Genomic DNA, 12,389 nt, shown 5'->3' on the forward strand with positions numbered 1-12,389 from the left:
CTCTGACCTGAACAGCTCTCTGACGTGCTCTGGAGTGATGGATACCTTGAGTCCACGTGCTGACGATGTTATAAATAATGATAACTCCCTCCACGTTGAAATAATCGACAAAAATCGAACATACTTCAAATGCACGATTTGTGGCCGAAAGCTGTCGAGGAAACAAAGACTCGAAACCCACTTGAGTTGTGTTCACGGCAAAGGTGAGAAATAACACAAGCCAAAAAACAGATTGTTATTATCATTGATTACAAATTGTGTTTTGCCCTCATTTTTATAACAGAAGGATACCACATTAGGAAGTACAAGAGATACCTCGAAGATCCCAGTGTACCAGTGCCTAAATCAACGAAGTCTGACCGTAACAAGCGTTCAGCAACATGTGCTAACACGGCCAGCACGATTCCTGAGTCTATCGATTCCACTAAAGTAGCAGTGGTTCCAACAGTATCAAGTGTGTCCCACAGCGAAGAAATACTTGCACAGGAGATAGAAGCGACTATATGCGATTACAGAGGTGCGTTGGAATTCTCGCCTTCCAATAGATATGCACAGTCCGAAGCATTCCCGAGCTTGGAAAGGGGTGTTGACAACAAAGACACGAGGTTAAATGAAACACTTAGTGGAGAGAGGGATAGTGAGTGCAGTGAGATTTCTTCCAGCGAAGACTCTTGTTTAGTGACTTCTGAGTCTGATGAGGGTGAATTTGAAGGCCAGTGTTATTCATCAGATGAAGATGAACAAGATGATGACGATACTGTCAATGTTGATTCTGGGTTGTTCACTCACGATGAAAAAGCATGCAAGGCAGTTTTGGCCTATGTTTCAAGACACTGTATGACAAATGAAGCTGCGAAGGATTTAATCGATTTGGTTAAAGTGACTTGTCCCGAAAGTGTAACTTTCAAGTCTCTCAATTACAGAAAAGTTCAAGAAGTGTGCGGACAATGTGAGTTCCACGTGTATGACATTTGCGAAGTATGTCACAGGCTGTTTCCCTTGGATGATGAAAACAGCTTTCGTTGTTCCACATCAGGCTGTGTGGGGTAAGTTTAAAGAACAAATCTACATTTAGAGGTACTGAATGAGTAGAGGTGGAGTATTGAAAAATTTAGGAATCTGTTATGCCTTTCTTCATGTGGACTTTAAACGCCCTTGCTTTGTGTTGATTGTCTTCTTTTTTTTCCTTAAGTCTCAGATACAAAGGAAGTGAATCCCAGCAAGGAAAAAAGGAGCACAAAAACAGTTTTGTCACAGTTAATATCAAAAACCAACTGAAGGATCTTTTGCTTCGTAAGTTTTTAAGTGCTTATAAACAAAGATAGTAGAAATTGAAAACAATACTCACACTTGCTAAATATTGGAGATTGGATGTGACATCTTCTTATAGGGTAATTAAATTCCATCCTAGGCAAAGAGGTATGGTTCACCATTCAAGAAAGAATAAAACGCCGTGGTCAATCAATTTTAACAGACATACTAGATGGCAAGTTCTACATGGCACTGTGCAAAGAGGGCCAATTTCTACATAGCAAGCTCAATATTAGCTTCATTTTCAATACAGGTGGTGCACCTCTGTATTCATCCTCCAGTGTTTCTTTATGGCCAGTTTTCCTTGCTATCAATGAACTGTCATCACCAGAAAGGTTAGTTTGCTGTTTGCAAGTTCCACTAAGAAAACAGCCCCAAACAACTATAAGCAAGAAAGTAAATGTTTGGAAGACCTTTTACAATTACATAGTATGTGGTATGCATGCTTACACGCCCAAAGCCCAACCAGAAAAATGCATATTTTAAAAATCTAGTTTTGCCTAAGGTCTAAGGTATTGTTAGTGTGTAGTACTGAGGATTGTGGATCCATTTATTATTAAACCAAGACTGATTTTTGGGCTCATAAAAATGTTCCCTTGTTGACATAACCTTGAATGTTAGTGCATAATTTCCAGATTTTCCCTTTCTAACAATGCTATTGAAAAGACCATGCAATATTCCTTACTACATATCATGCTTTTATTCAGTATCTGGTGTTAAATGGGTAAAGGTTGCCTCACATAGGTGTGACTGAAATAATAATAATAATAATTTTAAAATATAGAATTTAACAGTTTCCATAGAATATAATAATAATGAGTGTATAATGCATGTAAATCAACAATGCGTTCTGTACCTTTCTGATTCATATCAGGTTTTCCAAACAGAACATGTTAATGTGGGGAATTTGGCAGGGTAAAGGCAAACCACCATTTCATGTTTACTTTGAACCTTTTGCATCTGAGATGGTTCATTTGTATGACGAAGGTAAGGTAAAAAAATGATTATACATGTACTGTAACATGATTACTGAGATGTGTGAGCTTAGGACTGTAGGATGGCAGTGTGAGGCCATATACAATGTGCATATAGATTCAACTTCTCAACAACAATAAATTACTATGTCCCTGGTGAGTGCAATATGTTATGTGTATTAGTATTCAGGTATTCCTCATCTGGAGCCATGTATGAAAAATTAAGCAAAGGTTATTGAGCAAAATTGTATTTAAAAAAGTGACAGATTAACTTTCACCTTTTATTTCCAGTTTTTCACTTGAAATCTTGATTATGTTTCTTTCTATGTGACATCTTGGGCAATTTATACGTTAGTCCTGCACACATGACCAAAAGCTCTATTTATGAGCTTCCTTAAAATGATTCCTTTCTACTTTGCAATTCCTTGTTGTTATTTATCATGCAGGTCTTCAGGTGAAACCAGATTGTGAGGAGCTGCCAATCACTATTAAAGCTGCAGTAATTCTGGGGTCCACTGATTTGCAGGGCAAAGCATATCTCACTTGTATGGCACAGCACAATGGACAATTTGGTTGTCTCACCTGTGAAGAACCTGGTGTTGTGGTTAAACAAGGAAAAGGGCATACACGTTGCTATCCCTACCGGACTCCCACTGAAGCAGTCTCAAAGCGTACCCATGAGAGTTTTTTAAGGAATGGTCTCTCTGGAAACAGAGAGAATAAAAAGGTTAAAATGATTGTCATGTTACACTGCTTTATAGTGATACACTTGAGCTTCATGTAAAGACAATACATTAAAGCTTGCCATTTAAGACACCACCTGAAAATGTACAAATACCAGCCCTTTTTTTAGGAAATATACAGGGGAATAGGACTAAAACAGTAGTTAATCCTGTGTCATCTGTTAAGTTTCCTATTGCTGTTGTTGTTGTTTTGCTACCACTGATTATTACTGGTGCTGATTGTTAGGTTGTAGGTGTCTATGATGTCACTAGCCTTGCAATGATGCCTTGGTTTGATGTAGTATTGGGTATGGTTCCTGACTATATGCATGGCTGCTTATTGGGTGTTACAAAGACCCTTCTGTACAAATGGTTCTCAGCAACTAATTACAAGAAGCCATACTTTATTGGAGGACAGGTACTAATAATTAAATTATAACTGCAGGTTATAGAAAATATGTAGACTGTCACAGCTAAGTTAAGATTTGAGTGTTTCATTTGTTAACAGAGTAATCATGGTCAATATACATGTACACGTGTGACAGGGTGTTTAGTGTAACTGTGTTGTTGTGAAAACATGTTATACTAGATTCACATAATAGAATTGTTGGTTATCATTTGTACGTACTGTTTGCAAGAAATATGGTGTGACTAACACTGAATCAATTGCAGGTTAAAAGTATCAATAAACGCATTCTCAAGATGAGACCCCCAGACTTCTTGACACGTCTACCGAGAGACATGGAGAAACATTTTAAGAACTTGAAAGGTGTGTACTTTAATGGAACAGTGGCTCGATGATACAGGGAGGTAACATTAAGCTCTAACAAACTTTTTTTTTAAGCTTCAGAGTTGCAGTCTTGGTTGCTGTACTATTCACTTCCATGCTTGGTTGGTTACCTTCCTGATAAGTACCTGTGCCACTTTGCACATTTGGCAGAGGGGGTTTATATTCTTCTTGGTGATGGAATAACACCAGCACAGATTGCAAGAGCTCGAGATCTCCTACAGACATTCTACAAGGATTTTCAAGAATTGTATGGTAAGAAAACTCAGTGACAGTCTGAACTCTACATCCAGTGCCTGATTTCATATTATTACCATTACACTGTAGGCTCACTAAGGATTTTACACCTGCCAATACCAGTTTTCTATGTACTTTATATTGTTGTTATCTTTTTTTTTCTAGGTCAATTGTACTAGACTTGTCTCACTCTACCAAACAAACATTCTTAAACCACTGTCAAATATCTTGAGTGACAATAATGTATATTTCAATCAAAGAGGAGAAATAGCAGATTGGATACTAATAATACCTCTGGGGCTTTTCTTGTTTATTTTTGTTAAAAGAAATGACAGAAAATCAATTATTCTTGTTGCATTGCTACTCCACAAAGACGAAATTGGTTTGTGGCTCTGATGAGTTTTTGGGGAGTTTTTTTATCCTGATGGGTTGATGATGTTATGCCTCTATCTGTATGGGTAATATTAGTATAATTTCAGAGCTGAGCAAAGAGTTTCCAGCAATCGGATTGGTTGAGTGGTTCCTTAATGACGCTGTATAAATCGCTCCACGCGGTTTATATAAAATGTTAAAAAAAATGCCAGTAAGTGTTACTAAAATGTTATGATTTTAGAAATTTCTCTTTTGTTCAGCTCTGAAATTATACTAAAACAATTATTCACCTCAGGTTCGGGGAATATTGTCGAATAATCCCCTCGACTTCGTCTCAGGGATTATTAGATGATATTCACCTTGCATTCGGCGAATAATTGTTAAATAGAAAAAACCAAAGCTATGGTAAAGTATGTTCTTAGGGTGAATTCACCCATTGACTGATGGTCAACAAAAGTGCATGGCTATAAATAGTGTGTTTTCTCCCACATTTAAAGGTAATGGCAGTTGTGGTCTCAATGTTCACAACACTGGTGCCCATCTAGCTGACTATGTGGAAGGATGGGGTCCACTGTGGGCATGGTCCACCTTTGGGTTTGAAGACATGAATGGAACCATTATGGACTTGACACATGGCACAGGAAATGTTTGTAGACAGGTACTTTTAGCAACCCCACAACAGTTACACCTTAACACCACCCCACCTTATCAGGTCACCTCATTTATATGGTTCCTTGTTGTTATGGTCAATTTCGTTGTCCAAACAAAACAAATATAATTCCTGAAAAACAATGTTTAACTAATGTAACATGAAGTTAAGTCATGACTATTGTTTTTGAGAAGAATATGTATAGCCAAGTTTGTTATTGTTTTAATTATAGAATTCAGTTATGTTCAACAAAGTTCCCTTGGTTAATATTGTCTGCACATAAAGTTTCTGTATTCCAGATGTTTATTGAATAATTTAGTTATTTAAAAATGCAAAAGTATATGTCAGAACCAGTTAAGATATTTGCCCTTAACCCTGTTAGTATGGCTCAATTCCCTTGACCCCTGGTGTCCAAACAGCTAATAGGTTTCCTCTGTATAATTCAACTGTTATAAATTTAAATAGAGTATAATGAAGAACTTACTTTTCCAACTCAAAAACCGTTATGATTTAAATCAAGTAAATGAAGAACTTACTTTTACAACTCCATTTGGAAAAATGAACTACTAGCATCAAATGTGCAATTTTGAATTTGTTACTAGGTTGTATGGATGCTTCATGCACAGAGTCGCTTAAGATGTGAGGTAGATATGTTGGAAAATGGTGTGGTCAAGGATTTTGTCAAAAGAATGCTGAACACCAAAAGAGAGTAAGTGATATTTTGCTTTAAGTGTACTTGTCTGATTTTTTACTACAGTTTTAGTAATATTGATAGAAATCATTATCATCATCATCTGAATTAGCTTTTTTACACTACAGACAACTTCTTTTATACTTGAAAGACACCCCGCAATTACTAAATATATCAATCTACTTATTTTTTCCTTTCATGTATTAGAGTTAAAAATCTTAAGAAGGCAGAGAATTGCTTCATTGCTGGAGGGGCCAAGAAATTGGTAGGGCTACCACAGGAGATAATGGAGATGATTGATGAGGAAGTCAGTGGAGGCAACAAATTTAAAGTGCTACGAATTGTAAAGAATGGAAAAGTGTTTTACTCTAAGGAGTATACCAGAATGATAAAGCGAAATGCTTATGTTGTCTTGTTTGTGTGTGGCAAGGTTGGAGAGGTAGAGTTCTTTGTGTGGGATAGGCAGTCCGGGATCACCTTGGCAGTTTTTAGAGAAGTGAAGCCGGATCTCCAGAATCCATTCTTCTTTAGTGAGGCTGGTCATCACACATTAAGGATGAAACAAGAAAGGTATAGATAAATTTGAGCGAAAGCAGTTGAAGTATTAAATAGTCAGAATTGATTTTCTCTAAGCTTGTCATTATATGCTACAAGTAAATTTTTTATGCCAGACCTATAACATATAAAACAATTTTGTTGATAGCTGACTGAGTCTCAGAGGTGGACAACAGGTAAACATTAGTACTGTTTTTATTGAAGTGTGACTTGAACTTTTAATTTGTATATAAAGAAAGACTTGTATTTTGCACCAGTAATACAAGTAATATTTTGTAGGAGGTCTAGTGATTGGTGCATTTAAGAAAGTAAGTTATGAGAAGAGACTCTGTTTCTCTTCCTCATTGCTAACAAGTCCTGTTTGAAAAATATTTTCAGATCAGAGTTTCAAGTGAAACGAATTGAAGAAATCAAGGAAAAGGTGTTATTTCTTGAAGGGAACAGTGACCACCTCTGTCTTGTTCGCATACCAAATGTTTGCGGAGTGTGCGGATGATCAACGAGAAGTAACATTTTGTAAGAATAAAAAAAGGAAACAACTACATCAATCAGTATCAAAAACAGAGCAAAAGAAAAAGCAGCAACAACAATCTTGAAAAAAGAAAGATTAACTAGGTGCTGAATTTGTCAAAGGCTTGAAATTTCTACTAACTAAAGGATACAATCTGAACAAAAAGTCTCTGATAGTGTTTGGGGCAACTGAGCTTGACTTTCAAGGTTTTCCAACAGAGGCAACCAGTAAATGTATGTTAGGGAGGTATTACTTACATCCATATCCAACATTAAGTTCTTTTAGCATAGATAACAGTAATTAATAAATGTAATTATTGTTACACATGTGGGAGGTGTGTATCAAGGAACAGCTGATGAATGTTTTGTAATTTTTGCACATCTGTGGGCATACGCTGGTAAATTATTTGGCATCACAATAAAAACGTTTGTGATCATGGAATCCAAGAGTCCTAATTGAGGTTAGAAAGCAAAATCTGTGATAAGTAAAGTATACATTGGATTAATTGGCAATTTGTATTTTATTTAATTGACTGCTGCTTTTTTAATGTAAAGTCATTTACTAGAACTTAGTTTAAATAATTGAAATTTATGATTTTTAAGTTATAAACATAGCAAGTTATATACGTAGTATGTATATCTCGTGGTAAATTTTGTATAGCCTCAAAGAATTGAACAGCCTCAAAGAATTGAATTGCCTCAAATTCAATTCCCAGAAATTCCTAAGAATTCCACCCTTCTTAGAGTTGGTGGAGCTGAGAATTCCTAGGAATTCCTAGGAATTCCACGTCCTCACAAAACAAGAATCTTCCTTACCCAGAAATTCCCAGTAATTCCAAGCTTTTCAAATAAGAGCTTATTTGCATAATTGGGAATTTTTTAGTATTCCTAGGAATTCCTAGGAATTCCTAGGAATAATCTTCCTTTCTCAGAAATTCCCAGTAATTCCAAGCTGTTCAAGTAGGAGCTCATTTGCATAATTGGGAATTTTTTAGTATTCCTAGGAATTCCTAGGAATTCCTAGGAATTCCCAGAAAACTGGGAATTCAGTTCGCAAGGGTTGGATCCGGATTTGAGAACACTTTGCCATTCATTCATCAACCTGACAGAGTGGCGCCAAAGGCACCGATTGGTGATATCAAACACATAAAAAATTATTACGAACAGTTACAGCTTTTCCCAAGAATGGAAATCCTCGTGAAACACTACAGTTTATATAATAAACAAATTCTTTAATTTAAATTGACTCATACTGTTGATAATAACAATCTTTCCCTGCTGAGAGTAGCATGAACAACTCAAAGCTTCAACAGACCCCCCCCCCCCCCCACAGGTAAGGCCCTGGGCATTTGAACTTATGAAGAATGGTTTGTCCAAATCACCCCTCCCCCCAGGCAAAAATTGAGTTCAAAAATCCCCACCCAAGCACATATTGAATGATTGTTTGTGTGATCAATGAAAGTTGTACGATTTAGCAAAGATTCTGGTGCTGCTGTTTGGTTATTTTGCATGCAAGCATCATTTTACAAGTGAAAATTTTCATCTTGGTTTTTTTGCATACAAGTATCATTTTACAAGTGAAAATTTTCTTCTAAACCATTTGCTCACAAAAAACAGACTCTTCACCATTAAACTCCTTGTGTATTCCACAGGTTGAAACTTCCCAACCCCACCCAGGCAAGCTTCAATTTCCCCAAACCCCTGTGGGTTACCCAGAGGGGGTAGGTTGAAGCAAAATAAAATGCTTCACGATTAATTTAGCTCTTTATTCGCGAGTCACTTTGAACTAAAAATTTACGTTTGTCCATGTGGACATGAGAAGATCTTACCATCTTCAATCATGAGTAATGATTCACGAAAAATCATGTCACGATTCATGAGAAAAAAAAAATGCCTAATCCTACTTCTCATAAAAGTATAGGGGACCCTCAAAAACTATTCAATATTTCTTTAAGAAATTTAATGCATATGAACCTCTAAGAAAGCTCCCCTTTAAAGAAGCTTATTTTCTCAAAAAATGTCTTATAAACCTTAATCTCCAATAAAAATTACTGAGTAAGGAAACTTGCCTCTCCTTCTCTGTTGAATAAGGGAGAAGGTGCAAAATCCCTATCTATACGCAGACGACATGATTTAAGCAAAACTTCAACTTTGTAAGTTGACATAGGGCACTAAAGTTTAAGTTTCGTAACATATGCCATGTACAAAAAAGTCCCACCGGTTTTCACCTGGCTCTGCCATGATCCATACGTGGGCAGAGACTTAAGAGGTTTGATTTCCATTTTGAGGTTGCCTGCTTTTGTAAGACTCACCATTTGGCTTCCTTAAAGCCTTTTCAAGCTGTTCCCAGAAGTAAGGTTTCACATTGCAGTTTTGCCAATCCAGGTAGGTTGTGTCTTGAAGAGCAAAGGGTATTTCACAATTCTTATACATAACTGGTACAACCTGATGATATCGCACCCTGGAAAGCGCCTTTTGTAGCTCATGTTTACACCAATCACTCTTAATGAATTAAGTCTGGAGAAAGTACTGCAATTGTTTTTTTACCGAAGCAAATTGCTTCAGTTATGTTTTGCATTATTGGTATCCCAATAGTGAAGGTCTTAAAGTCAATACAGCACGCAAAATCTCGTTTTTCGAGCTCGGCATGAAGTTCCTTCACCCAGTCAACATCTTTGTAACAGTAGCATATAAACACATCATGCTTTGCTTCATAATCTGAAAAAAGTCAAACCAGTTGTCAAGTTCCAACCATGTTTTTGATAAATGCACAACACATGCTTAAACCACAGCCTTTTTATTTTATAACTGATGCAATCACAAAGGAAGAAGTGAATTCAAAGTGAAAATACAAAATGAAAAAAATAGGTAAAAATGAAAAAAAAATTTAATAATGCAGCAACCCAGGTAATTGTGACATAAATTTTGCAAGGCAAAATGAATATGATTCAAGTTAACAAATTGAACTTAAGGGAGACAAATTTGCATTGAAGGCTGAATTCAGGAAAAAAGCATGCTGAATGTCAGTAACTGAAAGGGCAAAGTACCCTAAAAGCTGGAACGGTGAAATGGAGGAATGGCGGAAAATGACCCCAAATCCTAAAACACGGAACGGCGGGAAATGACCCCAAATTCTAAAACACGGGATGACAGAAAATGACCCCAAATTCTAAAACATGGAACGGATGTCAGGGCATCTTGTATGAATTTTGTACAAAGCATGTGAAAACTAACTTGACATACCACAATACAATACACAATTGTAACATACGTTTCCTGGTCACGTCTGCATTGATTTAATGAAACAATAATATCTCATATACTTGTAAGTGTGAGAACATCACAGGAACGTTTTCAGGCTTTTCGAAATATAACGACGTTCAGCCCCAGCTCCAAACTTAGACTAGCGTGAGAGCAAGCCCTCGTTACAAGCCCTTCAAATACGAGCGTTTCTTTGTCCACGAATAACTTTTAGGTCTTGAGTAACACTAGGTGAAGAGAGGTTTGCATGGGTCATGCGCGTTGGAAAGTTAGCAGAAGGAAACCGTCAGGAAGAATTTGAAGAATTTCTTCGTGACAAGGTGTCCACAAACACCACCATCCTAGTATGAAATTTACAGCTTACATATCAGCGGAAGAAATAAACTTTCTGGACAAAAAAAAGGCTATTTTACCAATTCATTTAGTGGATTTCTTCTGTTCCTCAACAAATTGCAAATCGTCAACTCTATGGCGTTTAAATTTCCCTTCCTGAAAGGGAAGTGTAATTCTTTGTCTTTTCACACCATGAGAAATTCCCACGCGTGCGACCCTCCGCAAACCTCTCTTCGCCTGGTGTTACTCAAGGCCCAAAACTTATTCGTGGATGAAGTAACGCTCGTATTGAAGGGCCTGTAACGAGAGCTTGCTCTCACGCTAGTCTAAGCTTGGGGCTGGGGCTGAACAATGTTATATTTTGAGAAGCCTGAAAACGTTCCTGTGATGTCCTCACACTTACAAGCATTTGAGATATTTTTGTTTCATTAAATCCCTGCAGATGTGACCAGAAACCGTATCAAAGTCACAATTGTTTATTGTAATGTGGTATGTCAAGTTAGTTTTCATGCAACTTTTTATGCTGCGACTAAAACTCATGACAAATCATAGTTAATCGAGGGGACTGGTTATGAAAGCCGGCGAACTTCAAAGGGATAGCTTATTGTTTTGGTTTTTCGAGTTCAACCTAGCGTGACCGTGCATCACATAGATTCAAGATGGCGTCTCACATGTGAGCGTTTGTACTGATGACTGCACGTTTTACGTCTGTAATATTACTATTCCTTCTTAAATACTGCTTGTATGTATCTATAAATGAAGAAGGAATGCCCGGAGATAACTGCTCTGTTTTTGGTTGCGGCTCGTCCCGCAAAACGAAAGGAATCGGCATCTGGAAACTTCCTGCCCCTCGCAATGCTGAATACAAGAAATGGCGAGAACTTTGGCTAAACGAATTGACCAAAACACGCGTTGTAGACAAAGATTTCAAGCGCCAGATCGACAATGATCGTGTCTTTACGTGCGAAAACCATTTTAGGCCCGAGGATATTGAGATTTGTAAGTATTAAATGCAATCTTATAAGTTTAACTACACGCGATCCTAGACATAATCTGCGCGGTGCTTAGGTGCATAGCTTATCAATTAACTTGAGCTTTGATAAACTTCAAACGTTATATTCTGATTCTGTTTGTTTGTGATTGTTTCTACTCTAGTTCAATCTGAAAAGATGCAGAAAAAGAAACCGAAGTTTGGTGCCTTGCCAACAGTAAACATGCCGAAGCGTTGCTTCACAACACCAGTAAATGTGCGTCCACCTCGAAGCGCAGTCAACGAAATCCCAGAAGTGGCCCCTAAAAAATGCTACAGTGACTTTAAAGATCTAGTAAAACGAGTGAAATCTTTGAAAATTCTAAGTGAGTGGATCTTAGAGGCAGCAATCGATCGAATTGTATTGACAAAGAAGAGTTCTCTGCTTGTGTTACCAAAGATTCAGCTCACCATCGATGATAGTCTTGGTTTTTCTGTGTCTGTGTTTGGATGGTTTCTGCCAGATGATCATGCGATTCATCTTGAAACCTTGCGATCCGTTATGAACATCACAGTCTCTGAACTTATCAAGAGAATTGATGTTCTCTTGATTTGCCCTGGAGTGAGACCATTTGAACTGTCATCCGATATCGTACACCACATTATACCGAAGTCAGTGGATCCGTTATTCACGCACATTGAAGGACTATAGAAATTGTATACGACCCAAAGCTGGCATTCAAGAGGAAGTACTTGAGGAGTTGAATGTTCTTACAAACAGCTACTTCGATGTGCAACGATACATTGTGCTCCTTTTTGACGAAATGAAAATTTTGTCAAATCTGGTATTTGACAAAGTATCTGGGGAACTAACTGGTTTCCTTGACATGAGCATGTGCGTAAAAGAAAGCCATTTCTCAAGCCATATTCATCAGTGAATGATCAACGGTTTGCCTGGTTAACCAATGATTTCCTTGGTTATTTGAGAAATTGGAGAGAGAGTGTGGCCAATCGTCC

General features: G+C 37.4%; 2 protein-coding genes and 1 pseudogene across 3 annotated transcripts in view; 2 read left to right on the forward strand and 1 right to left on the reverse strand.

Moving 5' to 3' along the window:
- The first annotated feature begins 37 nt into the window (after nt 1–37).
- On the forward strand, nt 38–7,250 carry LOC148716880 (uncharacterized). The gene is made up of 13 exons (XM_088745934.1): nt 38–203; nt 284–1,046; nt 1,193–1,293; nt 1,412–1,646; nt 2,186–2,298; nt 2,732–3,012; nt 3,255–3,425; nt 3,680–3,776; nt 3,852–4,049; nt 4,901–5,061; nt 5,655–5,761; nt 5,951–6,313; nt 6,677–7,250. The coding sequence occupies exons 1-13, from the start codon at nt 38–40 to the stop codon at nt 6,792–6,794; spliced, it is 2,874 nt and encodes a 957-aa protein (XP_088602060.1). The 3' UTR covers nt 6,795–7,250.
- LOC148716881 (uncharacterized) overlaps nt 6,764–12,389 on the reverse strand; it is a 24,349-nt pseudogene continuing 18,723 nt past the window's right edge. Inside the window, exon 6 of the transcript XR_015995634.1 lies at nt 6,764–9,526. The product of XR_015995634.1 is annotated as an uncharacterized LOC148716881 (transcript). The remainder of the gene's footprint in view (nt 9,527–12,389) is intronic.
- Nucleotides 10,949–12,084, forward strand: LOC148716882 (uncharacterized). The gene is made up of 2 exons (XM_088745640.1): nt 10,949–11,401; nt 11,558–12,084. The coding sequence occupies exons 1-2, from the start codon at nt 11,092–11,094 to the stop codon at nt 12,082–12,084; spliced, it is 837 nt and encodes a 278-aa protein (XP_088601766.1). The 5' UTR covers nt 10,949–11,091.

This window comes from Stylophora pistillata, chromosome 14 (genome assembly GCF_964205215.1).
Source record: "Stylophora pistillata chromosome 14, jaStyPist1.2, whole genome shotgun sequence".
Classification (NCBI taxonomy): domain Eukaryota; kingdom Metazoa; phylum Cnidaria; class Anthozoa; order Scleractinia; family Pocilloporidae; genus Stylophora; species Stylophora pistillata.

Excerpts from the sequence above, each read along its gene's own strand:
- LOC148716880 (XM_088745934.1), top strand. The coding sequence starts at position 38 with ATGGATACCTTGAGTCCACGTGCTGACGATGTTATAAATAATGATAAC. Across the intron at positions 1,294-1,411 it reads ACTGAAGGATCTTTTGCTTC|GCAAAGAGGTATGGTTCACC; the intron begins GTAAGTTTTTAA and ends ATTCCATCCTAG. Across the intron at positions 5,062-5,654 it reads CAGGAAATGTTTGTAGACAG|GTTGTATGGATGCTTCATGC; the intron begins GTACTTTTAGCA and ends ATTTGTTACTAG.
- LOC148716882 (XM_088745640.1), top strand. The coding sequence starts at position 11,092 with ATGACTGCACGTTTTACGTCTGTAATATTACTATTCCTTCTTAAATAC. Across the intron at positions 11,402-11,557 it reads GCCCGAGGATATTGAGATTT|TTCAATCTGAAAAGATGCAG; the intron begins GTAAGTATTAAA and ends TTTCTACTCTAG.